This window comes from Pseudopipra pipra, chromosome 3 (assembly GCF_036250125.1).
Source record: "Pseudopipra pipra isolate bDixPip1 chromosome 3, bDixPip1.hap1, whole genome shotgun sequence".
NCBI classification, from domain to species: Eukaryota; Metazoa; Chordata; class Aves; order Passeriformes; family Pipridae; genus Pseudopipra; species Pseudopipra pipra.
Genome location: NC_087551.1, coordinates 69,946,432 through 69,973,636, shown reverse-complemented (window position 1 = coordinate 69,973,636; position 27,205 = coordinate 69,946,432). Strand labels below are relative to the sequence as shown.

Sequence of the window (27,205 nt, the reverse complement as noted above, 5' to 3'; positions counted from 1 at the left end):
TCCAGGAGGCCTTGTCTGTGCTGTTTGCATCAGCCTGATCTTCTAATATTGGTGGAAATAGTTTCAGTCACTTGTAGGGTCTTGGATCAAGTCCCAAATCTTAAAGAATAAAAGCAAGGAGAAAATGAGGCATTAACTTCAAATGCAGCTGCCCGGAATTCCTGCCTTGAAGTGGGAATGGAACAAAGTTGAGGATAAGTGGAAGGATTTTTTAAATTAAAAAGAACAGGACAAAGAGCATGTTTTAACTTTCTAATTGAAAAAAAAGTACTTTGGAAAATATTCTGTGGAACTGTTTTGAATTAACTTATTTATTCAGCCAAGGGAATATTCCACTCACATTCACCGGAAGAATGAAAACTTGAATGTCACACTATTTACTTTGATGCTCTCTTCACAAATTTGAGCTTATTGGTGTCTTTACGCAACATGCAAGTTCTCAGGCTGTCTTCCAAATTCAAGAAAATCTAAACAGAACAATGTGAGGACAGTCAGCACATTCAGGTATTTCACAAATATATAGTACCAGAAGGTTGCAGGATGCACAACAGCTTTATCCTCACCAGGAGAAAGTCAGTTCCCAACTTCACTAAGCCACAGTTTCGCACAGGGGAGCTGCTCAAATGCTAACAGAGCAAGAGGCTGTTCATAATGCATCAAAACACTTAACCAAATCCCATGGCATGTGTACACAGCTAGACGAAAGCCTGGTTGCATGTGTTACGTGTGCATTATGATCCTTGGCTGCCCTCCAGCCAGATGTTTTCATGTCAGCTAACTCTCGCCCAGAAAGTTACATACTGAGAATTCATTGCTACCTTCTTCTTGTTCACAGAAGATCTTACAATCACTCCGTAGCACCATGATAACCTGAGACTGACTGTTCCCCGCAGGTCTGGTATATCACAAGACTTGCACTGGATCGGGTCATTAATTATTTGCTCTGTGACTAATTTTTCTAAAATCAAAACAAAGAATGTAAGGCACGCATCAAGGAAAAGCCATCTCTGTCTCCTCAGATGTTTTGCTAATGCACAGCCTAGTATAGTTACAGTATGCCTAAGAAGTAGGAAAAGGTTTCTTTTTTCTGCTCTTATCTTCAAAATGAGCTGAGTAGAGCTCAGTAGAGCTGAGCCAAAAGAAAATATTAAAGAAAAGCAAGAAGTGAACTGAAAAGGACATCCTGCATCTTTTAATAACAAACCAAACAAACATTGCACTGCTTGCTTTGTAAGTCTTACAGAAGAGCCCCTCCTTAGCTCAGGCTGCCTATTTCTTAAAAAACAAAGGCAAGCAGAACTAGCTGCAGGCAATGAAGTACATAAGCATTTGAATTCATGCTTGTGTATCCTCAGAAGGAAAAACTCTCTTAAAAGCAACCTAAGGAACTTCTTCAACTATATTCTGGCAAAAGTTATTTGAGACTTGAAGATTTTTGAAGTCTTAAAGAACTATCTTTAAAAACAAACTGGGAAATGCTAAAAAAAAAAACCCCACAGACTGCTGCCAATTTCAAAACAGGATGTTTTTGTTGTTGATGACTGTAATTAGGACCAGTGACCTTGAAAATGTAAACAATCCATCCATTACTTCTTCTAATTATTGTTGCAAATATTTTTTTTCTCTTTATAAACTTGTCTGTGTGAGTACTCCAGAGTTTATACTGAGGCAAAGACCACAGGCCTAGAAGTGCTAGCACCCAATGTCACCAGCTAGTTCAAAGGAAAAGGAAGGAGGAGGAGGAAGAAGGTGTTTAGTATATGGCTAGTGATTTAAAATCAGGGTGACTGTTATCAGGACACAGAAAAAGCAAGACAGAAAAGGCACCCTTACAAGAAATGCATTAAAAGTGCTGCTGAAGAAAGACCCATTATCAGGAGAAAACCTTGGAAAGTGCATGGTCTCCTTAGACAGCAAGGAGGAAGTTCTGCAGCTTTCTCAACACATAATCTTGCAGTCAGAAACCTGACACCCGAGTCCTTACCTTCTGATGTCCAAATTCATTCAATATTGTGCCCAGCTTCTTTGTGTTGCTGTGAAGCTTGTGAGCAGCAATGGCTGGATTGGGATCCCTCCAGTCAATGGACAGGCGATGGTACCAGAGGTGCCGACCCTCCTGAATGTGCGCCGACTTGATGCTGGGGTCAAAGCGATGCACCTCACACCCACTGTTGGCCATGCCGACCTCAAACTGGTTGTCATCGCTGCCTAGCCTACCAAAAAAAAAAAAAAAAAAACCACCACCAAAAAACATGTGACTATTAATGCTGCAAGAAGAACTGTTAGTGGGTAGGACGTTCTGAGGATGAACTGGCTTAAACAGAAAATTCAAAGCAGTATGATTAGAACAAAGGGCTCCTTTCAAGTCAAGAACTAAACCACTTTTAGCCAGGCTGACAAACTTCCCGAACAGCATTTTCTTAATTCAGAAGTTGACAAAATTTATAAGGCAGTAAATTAAATGTTGGAATCTATGTGCTGTCATTACTGATATTCCTATTTTATATTTATATATATTTCTCTATTTTCAATTTGCTTTTTTCTTGACAAGTTTACAATATTTTCCTCAGTCCCCACTGCACAAACTTCCAATAAGCAAAGCATAAACAGAAGAGCAAATATATTTAAAATTTATACAATACTCTTCTGGAAAAAACTGGCATATTTCACACCATTTCTATCATCTGGTGTTACAAAGATGAGCCACAATGACCATCAGTGTGGACACGACACAAGTACCAAATGCCTCTCTTTCTCTGCAGACAGGAAGACAGAAGTGAAAAAAGAAAATTTAAAAATAACCAATTTACAACAGTAGCAGATTTGTTATATAGACTTAAGAGAAATATTGCTGCTAATTGGGTGAAGATCCCAAAGAAGAAGAAAAATTAATAGCCCCACCGTACAGCAGAACTGTCTCAGTCTCTACCTCTGCAAGAAGAAGACATATTTTACAAGACTGTGCCATATTCCCACCTCCTACAGCCCACTGGTTCACACAGGGTGCACTAAAACTAAAAATATCTGGTATTTACCACTGAAATCACGTCTGGACCACAGGCCTTCTCTACTCCGTAAAACAGGATGTTCTTTTCCTTCATACTCCTTCAAGCTTGTTCCAAATGTGATTCAAATCATGCACTACACATTAAACTTTAACAAAACTAACACAAGTGTAGTGCTAAGAAGAGAATCAAGATTTTTAAATAGCACTTGAACCAGTTGTGCCAATTGAGACCGGCCGCTATGTACTAACAGCACGGCATTTATCTCTCACGCACAAACCATTGCAGGGCAGAAGAACTCTTAGGTGTACTGTCAGAGCACCTGCTACACTACACCACAGTAATCCTTAGAAATGGTGTGAGTATGAAATAATTTTGGCTATTTGCATCAATACGTAAAACGCGATAACATTTTAAATCACGTCATACACTATGGTATGACATCAGGCCAGCACTAAATGTTTTACAGAGATGACATACTAGTAAACTAAAAAGAATTCAACTGATGAAACAACGTTCAGAAGATAATATGTTTTGGAAGTTACCAATATGGTATGACACTTGCTGTAATACTGGTTAAGCACAGTGTAGTGATATCCTATGAGGTGGTCTTCTGCTCAGCCATCTTCCCTTTTGCGTGTCCTGGGAAAGTATGAGGAGACAAGGTTTGCAAAAATAGCCTAGCGTGCTTTTAAGAACAACTCTATTTCACAGGATTCCAACCCGTACAGCCGTGTAGGAGGAAAAGAGAGTTTTCTTTTAATACATTCAACACACATTAGGAAAAAAGTTCAGAAGTTAACTAAGTGAATCGACACGTTTGTTTGCACGTGGCTTTCTACAGAAGGGACACTGATGGACAAAGACCAGTGTAATCCCTTAGGAATGAGAAACTGGCTAAAAATGAACAACATGCGAATTGTTGGGGGCAGTTACAGCACTAGAGTGAAGAGCCTGCCAGCATCTGATGGCCACATGTGTCGATAACACACTTCTAACTGTACCAGCTGGTACAATCCAGAGGGCTGGATGCTTTGCTGTAGACAAACCTCAGGCTGCGTCCAAACAGATTGCTACTTGTGTGGACTGTAAAGAGAGTTTTCAGTGGTGGAAAACAGAAAAAAAAATACAGATGAGGGTAAAGAAGAGGCTGATATATCTTCTGGTGCACTAGTAACAGCTCAAATTCATGCCTGAAGAGAGATTTAGCCAACAACAGATATTTAGGGGAGAAAATAAAGTCATCTCTGAAGGAACTGGTTTGCAAAATGCCTGGCTCACATGCAATCATGCTAAGGGATAATGTAGCATGCAAAAGATAAACAAATCAGGTCTCCTAAAAAAGATTTTGTGTTACTTAAAAAGATATCTTGATTTTAAAACAAAGGTGTGGAGGTCACAGAAGACTAGAGAGGCCTTTCCCCACCATGAGGAGAGAGCAGCTGCTGCCTCCATCAACAGCAAAATAAAACATGTCAAAGACATTGGCCCTATTTTTACCGTAAAGGAGAAGGGCACTCGGTTACAGAGAGAAACGCAGTCCCCTGCAGTGGGGGTAGAGGTGGGCTTCCAAACAGCAGAACCAGCACCTGCAGGACCATCTCTCCCAGCCTGTGCGTGAGTGCAAAGGAAGGGCTCACTGGCATCGCTCCCCGCCGGCAGCAGGGCAGGGACGCTGACCCGGGACAGAGCGCAGCACGGCAGGGAGCAGTGTCCCTTGGCTGTTCCCGGCTCGCAGGGTTCACAGAGGGTCACGGTACACAGAGCCTTGCACTCAGAATAAACACTGTGCTGCAGCTTGCACCGAACAAAGCATCCCACCAGCCCCTGAATCATCCAGGAGCGCAGCGAGTGCTCAAGCGGCACAAAAGCTGCTTTGTCTTCTACAGCACAGCTCTAGTTGGCACCTGTAGCTGATCCAGTCTAACTGCAGGTACTCCAGCTCCCACAGCGATCACAGGACAGAGCTATAAACACATGCATGTTAAGGTCCAGCTTTCCCATTCTGTGCTCCCCCTCCTCCCCTTCTTTTTCAAAGGAAGAAAACTGAGCTCTGCAGCTCAGGGAAAAAAGAAGCACCCCCTGCCTGGATCATAAAACCCCTACACTTTAGGATGCACCTGAAACAGCATTTATACTATATTGCAGTGAGACTCTTTAAACCTCTACTGGTAAATTTCTGAAATCCTATTCATTTATGTTATCCCAGCTTGAATGCCTGCCTGTGGTGTTTGTAACTGACTTAGCTTAATCTAAGTAGATTTAGCACTAATAACTAGAGCTCACTAATGCATATTGCAATTATGTATCCTGTCTCCAAAGCAAAAACATTGCTGTCTCCCAGTAGTGGAAGCAACTATAACTAATCTAAAGGGATGCCCAGATGTTCCAGAGACTGCTCGCTCGCATTCACAAGTGACCTCTTCTATAGCATTTGAGGAGGCAAAGCCTAAGCAGCACATTTTGTTCCAGTTTTAGCGATATACGGATTCATTTTGGGATTCCCAGCAACATTCACACTGAACTTTCACATTTGTCCTGTATCCATCCTCTCCACAGAGAATGTTCTTCATTGGATGCAGCTGCTCCCTGTTTGCTCTTCATGAAGTGTATGGGATAACAAAAATGTTTATAGAGGTTTTTTGTCTTACTCAGAACAAAATTACTTTTCTGTCTGTCATAAACTAAAGGAAGTGAGTCTGAGGGGAAGAATTATGCAGTAATGAGCTCCAAGTCTGCAGAAGCAGCTGGATTGAAGACTGCTTCTCCTTAATCTCAAGTATTTCCCTTTTATTTTTTTGCTGTTTCATGTGATGCATCATGGTTTGTTACTAACTGCATGTGTGTCTCTGACGTCTGATGGGAGAGGCAACATCAATTTCAATCTCTGCTAAGTCCTACTGTTCCACCAGTACAGAAAATCTGGCATTCAGCTCAGAATGGAGCTGGTGCAAAACAGCACCACATATAAAGAACTGGTATACATGCACTAGCTCAGGTTTGTTCAAAATCATTAGTAAAATATCTCTGTGCTGGTCAGATTCATGCCAAATCTGCATTTCCTAACACAGACAAAATCAACTCTGCATTGTACCTACCGGCCAGTTCAACAAAAATACCATTCTCAACCCACACTTGATACAACACAACATGGAAAAGGGACATTAACACAGAAGCTCAAGTCTAATACTGATGATCATGCAGCTTGAAGGGAAAGGTCTAGATTAATTCCACTGAACTTTGAGTATTTTACCAAGACTTCTAAAGTCAGCAGACATGTTATCCAGACTTCCTCCTATAATCAAAGGAAACCTAGACCTACCTCCAGAATGTTATTTAGCTTAGCTGATTTTTCACCTGAATGTGCCTGCCTCTCCCTACTGACTACTGAAAGGGCCCTCAGGCAATAAGTCAGTACTACTGTCAAGCAGGTAAAGTCTGGAACTGAGCATCTCTCCTAACTTCCATAGGAACATGAAAAGCTGATAAGAAAAAAAAATCATGTAAACCTATATTTTGCATTAATATGGGTAAATACAATTTGAAATGGATTGCAAAGAACATTCAGAAAATATGAAGCAACAGTAGTCAAGAGGAGTCTCCTCTCTGTATACCTGATCTACCTCTAAAGGGTATGTTATTGTTTTGCCACTGAGCAGTGCTGCTGAACAAAACCTGAGAGCCCCTCAACCTCTAAGGAGGTCTTTACAGCTCAATACAAACTCAAGCCAAATATAAACCCACCCAAATTATCCACAAAATGCTCCCTTTGACTGCAGTGCTCTCTGCATCCACTTCACTCTAATTGCTGGTGTTAACTGCCATGTACTAATCACTGAGAAATGCCACCCAGGCACTATTCCCTGCTATCCACAGTTTGTATCCCGCAGCAGCAAAATCACAGAAATAAATTGCACTGGTTCAAGGGAGATGAAGTGCTTCAGTACACCTCAAACCTAAAGCTGGCTCCCAGGACAGCAAAGACAGTTTTATTAGGCAGCAGCTATGTGGTGATCTGTGTGAAACAGGCTCCAGATTCCAGCGATCGTTCTCCTAACGCAGCTGTGTGCTGAAGGGTAAGGCAAAAGGCCAGGGGCCTGATGTACTCTGAGGACTGATCTCCCTCATCCTCGTGGGAAGCAGAATGTTTTCTTAGCGCAGAAACAGGCTGTATATGTGGTTTTGCTACCTGAGAAAGCACTTGCTCTGTACAAAGTGAAAACTTCAATCTCAAGTGCTGTAAATATCATAAACACTGCAAACATTTTCAAGTAAAGCCACAACTGCCTTTATTACTATCGCTTCGCCTAAAGTGTTGAACAAACACACCCTTATACAGAAATGTACTATTTTGTCCCAGAGTTAATGAAGTTTTGTAAGTAATGCTGCTGAACTACCCAGCAAATATGCAAGTCATCTCTGCTCAAAGAAGATGCTGTAGGCTTCTCAGTTTATCTCCTTAATTTCCATCTTCCTCTGTATGAATTACTACTCACAACTCACCATTAAGCAATTTGTTTTCATATTAATATTAGAAGAGCAAAGGAAAATAAAGAGCCTCATAGAGAAAGGCTTTTCCCTAAAAAAAAAGTTTACAGAAGCACATCAACACATAACATACGCAAACAAAGTCTATATTTTAGAAGACAACCTTGTTGCAACCTGTGTTGCATTTATAGGGCTTTTTGAAGTTACCTCTCATGAAACAATTTCCTGACTTACAAAAGAGAGCACTTACCCAAGTGAATACAGACGGCATTGCTTGCTTCTGATTCGGTGAATGAGGCTAAACCTCTCATCAAGACAGATCGACCAGGGCTTTTTTGAGGTTTCAGAGTACCCTTTCAGGCTGTTCAGGTTCATATGTTCACATGAAATCTGTTGAAATCAAAGGATGCTTCATTTTAAGACAGGACTTTTAATTTGTTTTTAATTTGCCTTCTGGGGAAAGAGCGGAAAAAAGAAAAATGTTAATTGGTTTCATTTAAATCTGATTGTCAATTTGGTACATGGCTACAGAAATTTGATCATTTTTTCCTTGTTCATCTGTTCTGCTTGGTGAAATTTAAGGCTTATATAATCCCACAGAGAGCAATGCAGTTTGAAAAGCAAATAATTAAGCATTAGTACTATACCCACAATCATTTTTCCGCAAGGAAAAGATCTCCACCATTCAAATGTTTTGGAGTTTTTTTCAAACCTTGGAATGGATTCTGCATCTCAAATAATGATAAAACCATTATTCATGTCATGATTCAAGATTGTAATCACAAGGTGCAGTGTCACACAATGTAAGCCGTATACCTTATCCAGAGTATCCTGGATCTCAGTTCCAGAAGGGATTTAGTCATTACCCCAACACATGGCCTCTCCAAAAACAAGGGGATTTAAGCAAGTGCTTAACTAAACAGAGGAATCATAGCATGTGTGTCTATGCTGAGCTGGCTTAGACATCTAGAGTCTAAAGCCAGGATAAAACACTCTGCAAAAGAAGAAACAGAGACCCTGCAGGGAAGAACACTGTAAGTTAAAGCCCTTGTACAGACCAAGAAAGCAAAGACTGAAAACACACTGGATTCATCAGAAACCTGTAAGTGTCAAAAATCACTTAACTGAGGTGTGAAGTCAGCTTTGCCAGCAGCTGAGCAGCAGCCGGCAGCAGCCAAAACACAGCGGTGTCTGAGCCAACGAAACCACGGCCCTGTGAATGACACCCTAAGGAGGAGCCCCTGCCTACAGCACCAGCTCTGCCTGTCCCCCCAGCAGCCTGGGCCAGCATTTCACCCCCAGGCCACATCACCCTGCACCATCCTCTTCTTCCAGACACACTCTGGAAAAGGCAGGTATGGAGCTGGGGAGTGCTGCACCCTTTCCAGAACTCAGGATCCAGAGCGCAGCAGGTGATGGAAAGCCAGTACAATTCATACGGATGTTGCCTTAGCAATGTTAAGGAGGTAATGAGGAGCAGAAGTAAGCACCAAAGCTGTGGCTGCTTCTGCCTAAGAAAGGTTGTGCCACTCTGCATCAGCATCTACAGCTGAGTTTTGAAGGGCTTTTCAAACCACATGCAGCCCAGCCATCAAATTCAGGGGTTGGAGGGCACAGGCTGCTTAACACGCAGATAGGAAAGCAAAGACTGAGAAGAGCTGCAGGAACCCAGCTGAGCCATCACAACAAAAGTTGTTCTTTGCGCCGAGCACCAACCCTAGCTGCAGGAACGGGAGCTGGCACTGTCAGAAAGCCAAAAACTAAAACGGTGGGAAGGAAAGTGGTAGAGACAAAACCAGGTTAAACATCAGTCCTGAACACTGTTCTCATCTTGCTCCTTCCTTCCTCTACAGCAGACTGCCCAGGTTCAGTTCTCAGTTTTAGCCAAATGAAAAAGCATGGCTCTGGTCCCACCTGGAACCACAGAAATGAAACAATTCTACACAGGGGTGAGAGCAAAAACTGGAACCCAGCCTTAAATGTGATAGGCACTCTCCATCAGGTACCTTATAATAAGTAAAAAAACTAATTCTTTAAGAAGCTTATGCTCTGAAAGATCATTGCCTGAAGCATTACATTCAAAGAGCTGCACACTGCATCACCACCTCCCTACTCCTGCTCAGCTCATAATTCCCACGGAAAATTTATTCAAGCTAATATAGCATCTCTTCATGCTGTTCTCAGGATTCACTAAGTTTTAAGCAATTATTTGCACTGCACCCCACTACTCATTTCCCTTCGGTCACATAACAATCAAGGAATAAATGGCATTGCAAAAATAAGCACTAATTTAAGACACAGAAGAATAATGTACTCTCTATAGAAAACTAAGATTCTGCAATGCTGCCACTTAGTTGACTCATGGCATTATGAGCAATTACAATAGTCAGAATTCGGAGCAATTTTAACAGCTCTTGCTACTTAATTGCTCTTGCTATCAAAAATAAAAAAAAAATAAAAATCCAATGCTGAACCTGCCCTTAGCACCATCACCAGTCTGTTGCATGATTTACAGACCCTGATGCACTGAGCTCACATCCTGTTCTGGGCTTCTATTCACTACTATCACGCAAACAACAGCACAGGTAAGATGGTTCTTCTGATCATCAGACACCAGCACTGAAAAAGCTTTTTCTGGCCACACCTCGACACTGCTGACATGGCATCTTCCCCTCCAGCAGTTTAAGCCATTGTACACTATCAGCAGAGAGCTGAACTCAGGCACGGTAATTAGTAGACACTTGCTCAGCAAACAAGGAATATGAGATCCCATGCTCATCTACATAAGCAGGATTCTCAGAAGTGCTCATACCGGTTATGGTGTTATCCCGTCAGTTATTAATATTGTAACATCTGCCAGGTCAGAAACAGAGATTTCTCTAATTTTTTGTTTTCACTTATGCTTGTTCCCCCAACCAAGGTCAGTTACTCTGGGAACAAAACTTCTTGATTAGTGTGTCAGAAGCAATAAGCTCTCTATTAATTGATGTCCTTGTAGGCTTTAACCCAACTAGTGGAGTTTAGCAGCATCTGCCACTGTTTATTAAGTCACTGAGATGAAGGATGTTTTCAAACTCAGTATGTCTGCTGCAGCCTAAATTTCTGTACAACAAAACAAGCAGCTCTACACACAACTCTTGCTGTCCCCATGCATCACCTTGCCTCTTGCCCTCTCAGTTGCTGGCATGAGTGGCAGCACAGATGTTATTTTCTTAAGCATTTAGCCAGGGGTATCCACAAGCTGGAGGATACATAAACACTCTACTACCCTCCTTTTTAGATGTGTTTCAAATGAATCTTGTCTCAGCCTTGAAAGCACTGCATCAACAAAGAATTTCATATGTGAATGACATTTCAGTGACATTAGCACCTGAGGCTTTTTGCTGTTCTCCAGTGTAAGTAATGGTGCTGTTAAATCTGTATTCAAGGGTCAATTGCTGATAGACCTGGGTACTGAAAGCAGCTGCCCTGTCAGAACTGTAGGCATCTAGCACCTTTTCCATTTTTTATTACTGGAAATACATGCATAAATGCTGTTGTGCATAAATGATGCCCCTATGAAGACATGATGGCCCAATTTCCATATGTGCTGAATGCTGTAGGTAACCATCAACACAATCTGGATTTAGAAATGACATATTTTAAAAATCACATAAACCCACTCATTTTCCAGGTCATCATTTTTGTCCCAAAAATATCAGGTATCATTGGTATCTGGTATCATTGAAACAACTTGTCCAAGTTAGGGTCTGATGCCTTGTTCTCATTTTACTGGGAACCTCAAATGCATCCTTTTTAAGTAAAATGAGCCTGGTTATCATATTATTATTGAGAAGTGGAGTGGGGGAATAACACAGTTTTCTCAATACAGAGTGCTCTGTATTTTTCTGTATCTGAGAGGGAGTATGTGAGAGAGAGAGAGAGAGAGAGAGGGAGAGAAACTACATCTAGAATTTCAGTCATACCACACTCCTGTCAGGACACAAACCCATTCAAAAATAAAAAGCAAGGAAATAATGCATTCTTTCTAACCTGTGCTTTGACCTTTACATTCATGTTGACCATCACTGCTAGGTTAAACAACTTTAGAAATAAAACAGTTTCGAAAAAAGTTTGGTGCAAGGTTAATTCATTAACTGAGAGGGAACAACCTGTGGCAGGCAAACTATCTTCTAAATGGAGACTGAAATGAAAAACATACCTGAGAAGTGCTAATATACTTTAGGAATCTCAATGCCTCGTAGTTGAGGGAAGGAGTTGGACTTGCCCATGGTTGTAGTTCAACGTGCCATCTTACAGCCTGTAAAACAAATCAAAACAAAAAACACCTTAAAGGCAGTACAATCATAAAATGCCAGGCCTAATAAAATAAGGAGATTTAATTTCAAACAAAAAGTTTCTTAGAGGCTTGTCTACACATGAAAGACATTTCAGAATAAAGTAGGGTTTGAACTACAATTAAAGAGCACTTATGATTTATAGTGATCAGCTTTGAAAGCAGATGTAGGTAATTCAGAAAGAAAGGGTTCTTCATCCAGGATACATGTGTCAACCCAGTTATTCCAGGACATCCAAAAAAGTCGTGGCTTGCAGAAACACATGAAAAAAACCCAAGATCTGAGTAACTAAATCCCCTAGCAAAACATCTGAAAACAGTGATATCATTTTAATTTTATATCTGTTGCATATCTCTGTTTGAATGTCCACTGAAAGAAGAACTTGGACTGTAAACAATAATCACCAAAGGAAACCTCTGCAAACAATTTTTTTCTTTTTTAAGATCTAGATTTTATTGAAAAGCAAGCTTCTTGTGGTCTTTGAGAAAAGTCCTCTTCCTTTCCCATGCTTGCCAGACGAGATACACCAGAATTATTTGTTTCCCCTCAAAAAATACAAGTGTGGCTGCCCATAGCCCTACCACTCCTCATTTTTGTAGCCCCAAGGAAGTAGCTTCAGTGGGTGCTTTCTGTACTCCCTACAAGGCCCCTCAGCTCTGAACCTCAGGGACCCTGTCAGCTTTTCCAGAAACCCTTCCCACATGGACAGAGTAGGACAGAAAAGGTCTTTCAGACACGTGCTTGCAGAGCAACAGGGCTCTGTGCCCCCATCTGCACCACCTTCTCCAAATTCTGCCTGCTTTTGTCATGCTGGGAAATTTAGACTTGTCATCTCTTGCCCTCAAGTAGAGAAAAATACAAGCATGGTGTTAAGTTGTACTAAATTAAGATTGATTCCTCATGGCTTTTCATCTTCAGGCACCATAACTCACTTCTATGGCTGGGCAGGTAGAATCAAGCTTCCCTTTAATCATCCTCAATTAACTGAGCTTCCATAATGGGGTTCCTCCCTCATAGGTTCATGTTGACATTCAATAAAATACAATCAGAAACCCCATTTGGGATTCCCACATTACTTTATTCCAAAAGAAGCCCTGGAAAACATGTAGGAAACAGCAATTAGCTGCAGAGGATGAAGACAGATCAGAGAAGTGAGGTGCTGAGCCACGAGATAGGGCTGGTCTGTGGCACCGGGAGAAGAGCCAGCACAGTGACAGCGGGGATCCTCTGATGCCAGAGAGGAACACAGGAAAAAGAAGGTAAAACTAGAAAAGAAAGTTTATTAAAGAGGACCACCAGACTAGATGGAGTTTGCCTTGAGCTGGTATCACAAATTGATATTTTTGCAGCCTAAGAAAATGTAGTCTACAGTGAATGTGAGCCAGGAGGTCTGTATGAGGTTTATTGTTCCTTTAGGGGTTACTCTTTGCTGGGTTTTTTACTGTAAAGAGATGATGAAATGGACATTTTAGACTTTTTTTTTCCCCCCAGAAGCAGATAAAACTAGCATTTCTCACCCTGAAACTTCCTGCCTATGGCAAACACGGGCTCCTATGCTCTGCACAGCATGAGGCTGGAAGCGAGCTAGCAAGGAAGCTCTGCAGTAGCACATACCCCTGACCTCTGATTGCAGAAGGCAGCCTGCAAGCAGCTAACAGCAGGATAGGTGCACACCAGGGAGTGAAATGCATGTAATCTTTCAGAATGAGTCACAGTTCACACGGCTGAATAACGTTTGCAATGACAGGAATGCTGTCGTTTCAACAGGCTTGAAAGCTGAAATGAAAATGAAGACTGACAATCATTTTCAGGCAAAAAAAGCCTGAAAGGGGAAAAAAACCACACCAAAACAAAACAAAAAAAACCCAAACCACCTACCAACCACACAGATACCTAAACATCTGTGCCCAGTTATTCTGAAATTTATTTGTGTGAGAAGCAGCTCATTAAGTAGAGGAATTGCAGGGTGGCCATTGTGACACTATTCAGCAAGAATTCCCTCTGCACAGAGGAAAGAAAAAAAACCCCGATAATGAACCACGTGAATGAGGTTCTTTTTCAGCAAACTGCAATATACAAGAGCCACTGCAGCTTACTCTCAGGTTCTTAAAATCTTAAAGATGACAAACTGCCTTTCCAGTGACTCCAAACTATCAACAAATACACAAAAATGAAATAAAACCCCCAGTGACTTAATAAGGCAGTCTCAAAAAAAAAACACCAAAACACAACCTTTTATATAGTTCTTTAAATTTAGAAGCACTGCATAAATGCTACTTTTATGACAGAGATCAGACCTGAGGCTTCTGTTTGATGGCAATTCTTTTGAATAGCTTCTCAAACTTCACACTTGGTCCCTGGCTCCTTAGGAAGTAGCAGCATATTTCCATCCACTAACGAATACATTAGAGAGGTCTGTTCCTAACACCTACTAAGCATCTCTATGGAACACTTCAATAGCTGCTGAATAGATTCACAGATGATAAACTGGGATGAAAATCTAGCACATCTCTTGGACCAAGCGCACCCTCCCAGTGGGTAACTCACTGATGTTGGTGACATGACATAGGTATGTTCAGGACTCACAAAATATCCTCCTGAAGAAACCATTCCATATGTACATTGATAGCCTTTGTTTACAGTTTTTCAGGTAATTTTCACTCTGTTCCATGGTGTTACCACGTAAGCCTTCTCAAACAAACTCCACAGATAAAACGCACCTGGTCCCTGTGGACCAAGTGCTTTGTGAAAACCAGGTTTATTCCTGATTAACAAATGATCTTTATTTGAAGAGTTTTCCCCCTCTCAACTTTGCAATTTTATTTACTCAGAGCAAACCTGACTGTGGCATCGTGATTTGGATTTTCTCACTTGTATTATGGAAGATGGGAAAGGGATCCAGAGTGGAAACCTCTAGAGTAACCAAGAGCTGTGGCTGCAGTACAAAACAGGCTGAGGAGCAGCTCCTTTCACAACAGGCTTTACAGTCAGAGGAACACAGGAGATATTACCTCCATATTATGCAGCTTTGGATATGAAAAGACAGACCTCCACAAGGTCACCCAGAAGCCAGAAAATGGGTTCAGCCATTCTACATCTCTTCCTATTACCATGGGTGTGCTATCTCCCTAGGGTAAGGACTCATCCAACCATGACTGTGTTTCCCAAACAGCAGCATATAAAGAGATGACAGTACCTGGAAAGTTACAATGCCACTTAAAAAATACCATACCGAATATCTTGAAGTACGCCTCTGTATACAGCTTCACTTACAGACACATTACCTGAAATTAGCATTGTAAGAAAAAGCAGTCTTCAGCAAGGCTTTATCTTGAGCACTGGTGAGACACTGACTTCAGCTACTCCAGAATGGTAATGGATATCCTGAAACTGTTATTCAGGATGATGTCTAAATTTTCACCACATGAGATAACCATAAAGTAAAGAAAATCTTAAGGCAATGCCATTGCTTTGTTAGAAAAAGGACACGTTTGAAGGTCTGATTTTTTTACCCAGGTACTTCACACTTAAGGATAAGGACTGATGTTTCCTCCAAACTAACCTGACAGTAATCTGCAGAGACTTTTCTCTGGAGCCCACTTCTTTCCAGATTTTTCTTCCTCATAGCCATCTACGATAGTCATCTGATAATCCCTTAATCATCTGTAGTATATATATGGTATATTTTTAAAGGACTGTAATTTAAAATCTCAAATCATAATATAAAATGTAAACAAACATGTGCAAAGGCCTTACAAACCAGCAGGTCTAAAATTGTAGGTCTGCAAAATATCTGGCTTTTCTAGCCTAAACTTGAACACAAAAATCATTAAATTCTTTCCAGGCCAATCCTAGTTTCAGTGCACTGATCCAAAAAGCTCAACCCCTCCCTTCCCTTCTGCTTACATTTGAAAGGGAATTAGTAAATTTTGCATATTTCCATCTTTTTTTCAATAACTGTTTTTTCCCTCTTTTAATCTCCCTCCTTGTTAGCAGCCAATCAAAATACAGAAACATATTAGCTGTGTTTATAAACAAAAATTTGGGAATTCCATTACCCTGTGAAGCAGTCTGTTGCTTCCAAAGAAGAAACAAAAGACTTGTCAATATATACACAGATGTCTTAAGCAAATCCTCTGATTAAATCATGCAACAATAATTTTTTTACATTTGAGGCAGGACCAAATGTGAATGGAAATCACTTGTGGCAATAAATTCCATCAATAACCATAAACATCTGCTAGTCATAGAAACAAATGACACATGCATCTTCACCTCCAACCATTCTGGCTACCTGGTACCCTATGTACCACCACACTCAGCCTTGTAAAAGGGCACAGCACAAGAGAGCTTGCTTGTGGGTGAAATTTTGCAGGGATTTTATCAGTTCAAAATGCAATGCGTGGGATTCAAATTGCAAAATTTCAGACACCTACATGGCAGATTTACTGGATTTAGTTCCTGAAGGCTTGCCCTTGTGAGAGGAGATATGATTTACAGAGCTTGGACATAATATTATTTGAGGTCCCACTGCAGCACCTGTGGGCTTAAGCATATTATTTTGTAGTGGTCTAATTGTTTGGGTTTTTCCCTCAATTCAGAAGTACCCTAAGTGAAAGCAGTGTGTTGCAGCCTACTCAAGTACTGGCTTTACATGACATGCTTCATGAGGGTCACACAACAAGTGTGAAGCCTGCTAAGATGAGTAGGAGGACTGCTGAGGGTGCAGGCAGCCAAACCTGGCACACTGCTCCTCTTGCTGACAACACAGAGCAGCTCCAGCGGCAAAGAATCCCTCGTGAACACCTATGTTTAGTTTCAGAGGCAATTAGTTGGTTGACTCCAAGGGAGAGACAGGAGTGAAGAAACACTCCTGCAAGTGAGGACAACCATGGACAAAGCTCCCACAGTGGGCTGTGGAGCTAAGTTATCTGACAGGACAGATGAGGCAGACAGGCTCTTTAATGGAATGATTCATCTCACTACAGAGTAGACGTCTATAAGTAGATGAGTCAAGCACTGGAAAAGTCCATGACGCTCCATGACCTGCAAAGAGAGCCTGAAGTCTGGGCTCAAGAACACCTACACCATAGATGCTCAACACCACAGAAGAGAAACCCCAGCCCAGACTATCACACATGCCAGACTGCAGAAAATCAGGTGTTTTAGAGGGCTGAGCCTACTCTTTAGCTGTGAGCCTAAAACATTTAGCTGCACTTCGTTCTTCAGCAAGATTGAGTAATTCCAATGTTTTATGTTAGGAGCAGCAACATGTGGCACAAGTTAAACCTAACTCCACCTCAAAGCTGAGGTGTCAGTACTGATGAGTAAGTATGCCTTCAGCCTTGGCAAAGAGCTCCTTGAGAAAGGTCAGTTCCTACAGTTCCCTTTAGCTAAACGTGTGAGAAATATCTCTAATTAAAATTTAGAAGACGGCCAAATACAGTGAAACAAAGAACTTTATTAAGAGCATGCTGGGTGCATCGAACTCGTGACCTGGTTCGAGAACACCTGGACGGGAGGGACGATTTGCATAACCACTCCCTCGCTCCTCCTTCGCCAGGCCTCACTCCTTCCCTCCTTAAAAGGCAATCTTCGTTTTCTGGTGCAGTCCATTGGTTGTCTTCATCCACCTGTCAGGCTGTTTCCCTGCCCCCGGCCGCATGGTTCCCTGGCAGTGAGCCCAGGCTGGTCTCACCACCTTACATTCTGCCCGGCTTGCCTTTGCACTGTAACAGTAAGCAAGCAGAAACAATAAGTAGCAGTAAGCAGGCAGAACTATAAGCAGAGCAATAGGCAACCCCAAGCAGAACTGTATGTAGCAGCAAGGAGGCAGCAGCAGTAAGCAACTTCAAGTAGAATCACAACTAGTCCTCGACCACAAAATAGTTCCCCATTCCTTCAAACAAAATATTCCATCCCTACATGTCTGAATGGTTTCTTTCCTTTCTTTTCTTTTATATTAGTATTATTTTCTATTTTTCTTTGCAGTTTGGCTTTCTTAAACATATGAGGTTTTCACCTAAGAAACCACAGTGCAGAACTTGCTACATACACTTCTTCTCTGCATGTGTGGGCCTGTATTGAGATAAAAGCAGTGGATTCCCTCTGAGGCATCAGGCACTCAGTGTACCACAGGGAAATGCAGGTCACACCTACTACTGCAGCCAACCTAAACTGAGAATTTCCACTCCAGCAGTGAGACTCCAACGTTGCACAAATTCCATGATGAACTGAAAAAAATAATTAATATAGGAAATCTATTTTCCCATTTTTTTACTTTTCTGAGTTTATCTAAAGCAGAGGCATCTCTGACAACCCTGCACACAGCGTTCTCTGTACCCGACCACCACTGGATTACTCCATCCTCTGCACGCACCAGGTTGGTGCAATGGAACGAGCAGGCCACAAAGGGAGTCCCTTCCATAGGCAAACTCCAGAGCTATAAAACTGTGGTGTGTTACAGAATAACAGAATGGTTTGAATAGGAAGGGACCTTTAAATATCACCTAGTATGATCCACTTCCATGGTGCACATCCTCCACTAGACCAGGTTATAGCATTGTTCCCAGTGCAGATTTGTGACAGAGACACCACTCACTATTCGTTTCCTTAGATACCGAGCCATTGACTATAACCAATTCCTTATCCATCTGTCAGTCCATCCATCAAACCCGTATGTCTCCTATTCAGAGGCAGGAATTCAGAGGTAGATGACATCCATAGCTCTTACCCTGTCCACTGATACAGTCTCCACTAGATTAGTCAGGCACAACTTGCCCTGGGTGCAGCCACTTTGGCTGTCCCTAACCAACTCATTTTTTTCAGCATGTTTTAACATATCTTCCAAGAGGATCTGCTCCATGATCTTATCTAAAGATTTGATGCTGGAACATTAGGCTGAGGAGCAAAAGCTTTGTGCCAAGATAAGCAAGCAAAACATACAGTCAGGCTTTCCCATACAGGAAGGCCGCTTACAAAAGTAAATTCTGCCAGGGGGAAAAAGGAAAAAAGCAAAGTTTTGCACTGAAACGAAGCAAACTATTTTCTGACTTCAGTTCTCATTAGAAAAGCTCTGAGTCACTGCACGGTAATTGAAACCCAAAGTCTTTACCCCTTGTAAAGGAAATCAGTCTGAACACGAATACATAACAACCCCTGAAAAGGCAGCAATCAACAAGCATTTCACCTCTGCTTTCCTTTTGTTAATAATGATGTTTACTTTCTGCTCCTTTTGCTACTGATTTCCCATCTGATGGTATGAAATCCAGCCACACGCATACAAATCATTGCTCTCACACTCTCGAGGGAACTGCTGGCCTAAACTGCAGGCAAGACACACCAACCTCCATGCAAAACACCAACAACTTCGATGCACTGGGAGGTTCAGCACTTTACACACAAAGCCCATACTCAAGCTCTTTCCAACTCTACTTTTAGGTTTCTGTCTTTTTCCTAAATAAATGTCTCACAAGAAAAGCATGTGCAGGAAGGAAGGATGCTTGCCACCGACTTTGTGTGACAGAATTTACATCACTTTAGGAATGAAGAAATGGCTTTGGAAAAATAAGGAGCACCTTCCAAAATTCACATGATGAAGCCAGATCTGTAGAGGAATTTAGGTGACTAATGCTCCATTGAATTCAAATCATAACCCTGACTTTCATAGTAAAATGGGTATTGGGAACTCACCAGGTTTAAATTAGTTGCTGTGGACACCCCTGTAAATTCACCACCACACCGGGGCAAATTACTTACGAATTCAGAAAGCATTGCATCTAATTTATTATTTACATCGCATAACTACCACTCCTCCTTACCTCTGAGGAATAAATCCACTGCAGCCAAAGGAGCTAGGAGCTGAGGAGGTAGGAAAGGGCAGAGTTGCACGGGGGGGAACCCCCTTCAAACCTCCAAAGGTCACCAAAGACCAACAGCTCTGCCATTGGAAATCCCAGTAACATCAGGAGAAATATATGTTTATTAAAAGAGAGACTGATTTTACTCTGCTAAGAGGCATACAGCTTTGAAAATAGACAAGTGGGATTCTTTGCTATGGTAATGAAATAAAATAAATAAAGTGGGCAGCAGCGTTCCAGAGCTATCCAGAGGCTGACAGCATGATACAGTATCTGAGGGAGATAAAACCAGGAGCCAGAACAGATTGACATTTATGAAAGTAAATTCTCAAAACTGCTTAAGCAGCTCAATCAGCTGAATTCCTTCCAGTGCCTGCATGCTTTTGCCAACACTTAAGGATAACAGCAAGAAACAGATACAGCGACTACTGGTCACTTCTTGTCAGATTTCTGCTAAGCAGATGCAAGACCATGGTTTCAACCTGTATTCAAAACTCCTTTAGGTGAAGTGCTTTGGCTGAGAAAATATGGGAGACTCCATAATCCATACAATAAAGGGGGGGGGGGGAAAGCTATTTTCTTCTAGGTTGACTTCACTTCAATATTCAAACCACAGCATAGAGCAAACAGAATTCATCAGTAAATACTCAGTTAGCCAGATAAGCTGAGTTTATTCTGTGCAAATTCCAGCACTCTAACTATGATTTACAGATAGGGATGCCTCTGGCAGCCTATCCACTGACTTCAGAGCCTCTGCCTGAGGCTAAGAACTCTGGGGGGAAAAAGAAGGTGCTTTGGAGTAAAAGCAGTGCTTTCACACAAATAAGAGCATTTCACACTTGTGCAGATTTCTCTCTCATCCAAGTGGAGTGCAAATGTCTAAACAGAAATGGTCGCCCACACCTTCTACACTAAAGGGAGACCTGAAGCATCAGAAAAACCCTTCCCCTTCATCTTCCCCTCCCGAGTAAGTACCAGGACAACCTTCTGTGCCCAGGAAGCAGTAGAGGGCAGTATTTGTCACTAGACATCTATAATCTCATAAAGGAAGTAAACACTAATTCTTATTCATGGGTAAACCAAAGGGCTGAGTAACTTCTGAAGGTATTTAAATTTAATAGTGTAAAACCTAAGGTAAGAGAGAAAAATATTTACAACAGGTACCTAAGTATTGTTCCTTCAACCCACCATCAGTTTCACTTGATTGTCCTGGGTTTTACTGGATAGTCAGGGAAGACTCAAAAAGCCAGACTTCACTTTTTTCTTCTTCAACTCCTTATTTCATAAAAGCATTAGTTAATAAAACAAGATAATGGAGCTTCACAGAATCAAATGTATACTAGCTTTAAATGTCTACAAACATACTCCTTTTCTTGTTTTTAATATGATTATGGATTACTGCCCTTAGTCTAGAGCTATGTAAAACTCTTCCAAACAAAATAAAACCATGTGTTGGGCAATTAGTTCCCTGTGTCTAGAAAGGCAACAACAGCTGGCTCACAAATTGTTAGGATTTTAAGTACAAGATGACACATTTATTTTCCAATTTATAAAGAACAAAATCAAGATCATTTCAAAGCACACAAATTTGAGATATTTTTGGGTCTATACTTATATTGAACAAAGTATAATAAACCCATGGAGGATGGGCTTGGGCAAATATGCACCATCGTCTTCAGTTAAGGATATTTTCCCATGTTTTATCCCTGATTCTGAGCATTATACAGATACAGCACCAAACAGCTACACGGTTTGACCCTGAACTCATGATACATCCAGGATTCTCACAGATTTCATAATGAATAATAATTGCAAGATCAAACCATTAATCAAGACATCTAACTAAGAAGAAACACATCAGCTCAGCAGCAGCCAATTGACACATAATTGCTTCTTGTTTAATTTTCTCAAAAGAGCAAGAGAAAAGGAATAAGATGTGGTAGCTTCGCTCTATTCGGGATGAAACAGAGTTCACTTCTTTGAAAGTTTCAGTGCTGCAGAACAACCATGAGGAAAGCCCAAAAAGAGACATGGCATCAGTACTAACAAATTTTATTGTTCCTTTGGGGTTTTTTCAGACAGCTCCTACCCTGTGGCATAGGGTATCCATTTATCCCTATCTATGGATAAATCTCACTCCTTCACTACTGCTGTCCACTCTGCAGGGAGCAGGAAGGGTTTGAAAATTATTCCTATCATTTTTAGGCTTCTAAGTGGCAGATAATATTTAACGTTATATGCTATATCAATAGACATTACCCTCTCTTCCTCCTAGAGTTTCAAACACTGTCTCTTTGTAAAATATGAAAGAGGATGCTAAATAAAAGGGCACTGACTTTGAAGCTCCCAGTTGATTATTTGACTTAGCTAGCTGCTAGGAGAGGAATGAGGAAGAGGGCTGGGGACAGATGAGGCAAAGCAGAGGGAGGATAAAGCAGCAACAGCAGCTCTGCAATGTTAACATTTGCCACTTCTAACATCAAATGCACATATTTCCCAGACAGGTCCAGCTCCTGGCACATCACTGATATTTGCTTCTTTGCTCTAATTTTGTCTAGGCTAATTTTCCCCAGCAGACCACCCTGTCACACATGCACGAAACTAAAAAACAGTGACTCTACCTCATCAAAAGTAATAGCAAGAACACACAGCATGTCCACCATTTTAGCAATATCCCTAAGAGAGACTAGTTGCCTAACTGGCTCTTTGCAGGCCTTTCCTTCCTAAGCTCTCAAGGTCCATGAATTTGGTCTTCCACAGAACAAGAAGGGCAGAGGTTTCAATTCCTTCAATCTGCAGAAGTCACAAGGTCAATCCTGGAAACAACCCAGAATTTTGTCGCTTCCAGAAGAGTCTACAGCAGTGCTCCTGAAGCTGCCCCTGAAATCTATCAGAAAGTGAAATCCAAAGAAAAACTTCAGCAGATCACTTGTTAAATGAGCTGCTGGTTAGCTCTTTCTGCAGCAAGCACGTAAACCTAGAGGTTTTCCATGTAAAATCTGAAGCAGTTGGCTTGACCTGACAATCCTAAGAGACTTCAGAAGCCAACAGCTCACTGCAAAGTCCTCCTGGTTCTACATTCCCAGAAACAAGAAAAGTTCTCATTGCATGACAGGGAGAGGTGGCAGCAGGAACTATGTTCATCACAAGTACCCCAGATTTGGGATCTGCAAAGCCAGAACATTCTGTGGTACTGACTTTTGAAGAACTCTGCAAAGACACTTTGTTCCCATCTGCAAAGCATATGAAGACGACTTTGGTGAGAAGCAAGACTTCTGTGTATGTCCTAGCAGCTGCTGGAACTACTACATTTATCATTACAAAAAGACATAAGGAAAGGTTTATTTATTTTATTTATACACATGTCGGGGTGGACAAAAATTACAGGACTATTTTTAAATGTTGCAAAAAATTAGTAAGAAAGCAAAATAATCACCAAGGGGATCCACCAGAACCAGACCCAGAACTTATGCTCTTCAAGGGGTCTGCAACAACCAGAGGACACCTCATCCACCCATTCTATGCCAGCGCAGTCTACGAACACTTCACAGACAGAGTCCTTCCTGATGGTGCTTGAGCCTGATGGCACATTCAAACACAAGCCTACTGAAGAGAAGATCAGACAGGGGAAAAAATCGCGTCATTGAAAATCCAAACTCTTCCACTGAGCACGGCATAAACAGTTGGGAACAGTTCCTGCTTCAATTGACCCAGTTGTTGCCATAAGAGTGAGTTCAAAATCATGGCTTTCATCTGTGTTACCCTAGGTATTGGTCCATTTACACACATGATTTCTATTACCTTTAGAGATTTGCTAACTCAAAGTAGGGCAGCATGTCACCCTGTCACTTTTGTAGGCAAAAACACTAACATAAACAACATCAGGGTGAGTGATGTATGTTACAGATTCCAATATATATGCTATATGCCGCAACTGAAAGAAAAATTAAATCAAACCTTTTTTTCCCCCTTTATTTGTTCCAATGAACTGCCTGTCATTTGATCTTAAGACTTACAAACACAGAAGGGCTCTGGACAATGTTTCATCATACACGAAAGTATCTTGGTGCATATCTGCTAGCTACAAAAACACTGGAGTTGAATAAATGACTCACATCCACTGCACACAGCTCTGGAGCACACATTGGATGGCACATAGCTATCCAAGACAAACATAGCTCAAAGCTAATATTAGAACAAGCTATAAGCGGGGGCTGCTGCCATCAACGATTAGTGGTGGTTCACACAGACTTTCTCACCTATGTGTCTTTTATCTAAGCTGTGCCATGAGTGACAGCCATCACTGCCAGGCTGCAGGAGGAGGACAGCATGATCTACCACAACCAAAACAAATTGCTTGTGTGAAGGCTGGAGGTCCCTCACTAATGCTACCTAAATCTCCAAATTCTACATCTGTTTTGTAAGAAGTGATGATGCGCTCGTCACGCTGTCTGTATGAGTCTGCGAGGCGGCTGTGAGAAGGTTTTGTTCTTCACCACAGGATTTCAGTACTGTACCCCTTGTCAGCGGCCACTGGAGTTTGCTCTGGGTTCACACCAGAGATCCACCAGCTGCACCTCAGTCTGAACCATGGCCACAGTTCAGTAAAAGTGGCATGAGAGATGTCTGGCATGCCAGCACCTACCATGTAGTCTCAAAGCAGACACACATCTCTGTTAACTGCCTGGCTGGCTCGGTAAATGTTGATGTGAATTGACTGAACAAAGTGGGATAAAACCCTTATTGGTGATGAAGTTAAATATTTGTCTCATAAGAAAGCAGCTAAAGGTTGGAAATGTAAAGTAAAAACCCTAAGGCTATCTGGGAGAATTTTTACCTGTCCGAAATCTCTCTTTCTGGATTCTTCTCTCTCCAAAGAAGGAAATTTGAGAAAAGAATAAAGAAAGCTTGGCCATCTTGAGAACTGCTTGAGCAAGGAAAGCTGTGTGTCCTCAAAACCATTCTCACTTCTTATTCCGAAACACGAAACGTGACAAAAGATAATTTTTGGCACTAACTGTGCTCATTGTCTTCAAGGCTGTCAAAATTTCCAGCTTTCAGAGACTCTTCCTCTTTCCCTATGACAAGGCTGTGACTTGCTGTACAATCGATTTTCGCACCAGTGCTCACCTCCTCCCACCTCCTGCTCGACAGCTTTCATGCAGAAGATATCCTTCCTCCATCAAGCACATACACAGCACGCGGCGTCCTGCTCGTTCGCTGCTAATAAGGTCTGATAACCAGCAGTACACCAGACAACACAACCCAATTCCCTAAACACAGTGAACTTCAGAGGGGTGGAGAAAGAGGTGAGAGCAGAGGATGTGTTTATTGAATTGCTGCCCTTCAGTGGGACACAGAGGCCACAGGGACCACAGTTGCTCAGCCACTCTCTGAGCATCACCACACAAGCAGGCAGGAGGGCAATGTGGGTTGCCTGGCCCCCACAGCAGTCCCATGAAACAGTTTGAGCTGAAGATAGCAAACAGTGTGGTTTTTTTCTGCACCTGCTACTGCAGTCATAAAGGATTTTCATTTTGTACAAGGCCTGTGGACTATCTCTCTGGGTTCAAGGAAATGATGGCACAACTGTAATGGCCATCACAGAGCAAGGCATCTGTAGAATAAATTATCACCTTGATCCTTGGGTCCCTTAAAAAAGAAAGCTTATATATCCTAATTCATTTTTTCTGTGCCACAGCTACCTAGAAAAAATTATTCTCATCTTTCTATGCCAAAAGAAAGTCTTGAGAAGGTACTTGAAAGAAATCTATGCTATTGGATATAATAAAGTCTCATAATGCTATAATGACTTTCTGAAAGATAATATTCCCTAGCTGCTTCTCAAAAATTTATGAAGGAAGAACATATTTCAGGTAATAAAAAGTGTGTAAGATACAAGGTTATTTTGAGTGATCATTTACCTCACAAGCTTGCAAGTGACATCATTGTCAGAAAAAACCTTACCATCTCCTTTTTATGGTCTACTATAAACACATTTCAACTGCAGTGAGAATACAGTGAAAGCCCAGTATTGCTCCTGCTAGGCCACTTGGAGGATTCCTGTACTTGGGTACTTTCTGGTACCTCAGCTTCCCCTGTTTACAGGCAGAGCTGGCTGATGCTCCCCAGATTTGGTCATCTGCTGTTGAAAACTGCTTTCAGTAGAAGTTTATTCTTTTCTTCCAAACACAATAACCTCTCTCAGTCTATGCTATTGGCCTGAATATTTGAACAAAATCAGACCACGGCTCTCACAGCTAGCTGTTCCTCAGGTACTAACAGAAACCATAAGCTCCTATCTTGTGCTAATCTTACAAGGTAAGCATCTTTGTGTTGGTTTATATTTGCTAAGAGACCTCCAAGTGCTGGAGGGAGAAAAGCTGTCAACTAGTGTCCCTTTCTCTGGGGTCCACTAAATCATCACACAGAACAATTATGGTGGTGTCTGGTCTCTCTAGTGAGGTATTAAGCCAGGGCAAGGATCGCTTATTATAGTCTTTAAAGACCCTACTACCTCTTTTTATTTCACTTATGTTAGATCATTGTTCAGGCTAAATTCCAGTTTGGCTAATCACATTGTATCTGCCAGATTGCTTCTCTAATTGCAAGGCAGGTAAATGTAGCCAGAGGGACCTCAGGAGGTTGCCCTGAAGCATAATGAAAAAGATACCTAGACCTTCCCTGTGTGCACACTCGAAGTTCACATTTTTCTAGGGAGTCTTTCCATTACTTACCAACTGCAGAGTTAAAAGATTTACCTAATATCTTGCCTGAAAATCAAGCCAGTTACTTCTTGTCCTACTTGTAGTGGACCTAGGGAACAAACGGTCATTGTGTCCTTCAACAAAAAAATTATTTTTTTTAGTTTGAAGAGTTTTGGCACATTCCCTCAAAACCTACTTTTCCCTATTCAAAACAAATACCAGTTCTGCAGGCTTTCTCTGCAGGCTTGCCTTCCTGCAGCTCTTAACACCTTTTTCCTCTCAATGAGACTCTTTCCAGTTTGTCTACCTGCTATTAAAGGAGGCACCCAGAAGTAGCACACTCAAAAGAATAATCAATATCCAGCTCTTCAGCACAGCACTCCTCTGCCACTCACATCCATTGAAGCCAGGACTCTATTCAGTCCTCGACACAGCATTTAGAGAACGGTACTGCACGCTGTAAACCTCGTCCTATCTCGTACACAGGTGAAGAGACTGGAAAAATCTCTGGATTTAAAATCACTAGGAGATCCAAAAGGCTGCCTTAACCCATGCAGCTCCCTTGGTTTGGTTCAGCCAGGGCAAATCCACTCCTTCAAACGCAGCCTGAGGTGACTCACTGCGCAGTTCCCAAAGCCCTGTCATGTTCAATTCTAGTGTAATGCTAAAACACTGCTCCAGGCACACATAATGAATAAACTTATAAAAGTTAAGTCCCAATCCAAAACAGACCAGCTATTATACCATGGGATATGGAAAGACAGACTAGATTTAACTTCAGAATAACCGTTTTCTCCAAGAATTTTGGC

General features: G+C 41.6%; 1 protein-coding gene across 3 annotated transcripts in view; it reads right to left on the bottom strand.

The window, feature by feature from the left end:
- The window catches only part of METTL24 (methyltransferase like 24), a 47,215-nt gene that overhangs the window by 15,125 nt on the left and 4,885 nt on the right, over positions 1–27,205 (bottom strand). For all 3 annotated transcript variants that reach the window (XM_064649795.1, XM_064649796.1, XM_064649797.1), the window contains exons 2-4: positions 11,695–11,793; positions 7,744–7,883; positions 1,985–2,213 (exon numbers count right to left, since the gene is read on the bottom strand). In XM_064649795.1, the coding sequence (XP_064505865.1) occupies positions 1,985–2,213; positions 7,744–7,883; positions 11,695–11,793 (468 nt within the window). The remainder of the gene's footprint in view (positions 1–1,984; positions 2,214–7,743; positions 7,884–11,694; positions 11,794–27,205) is intronic.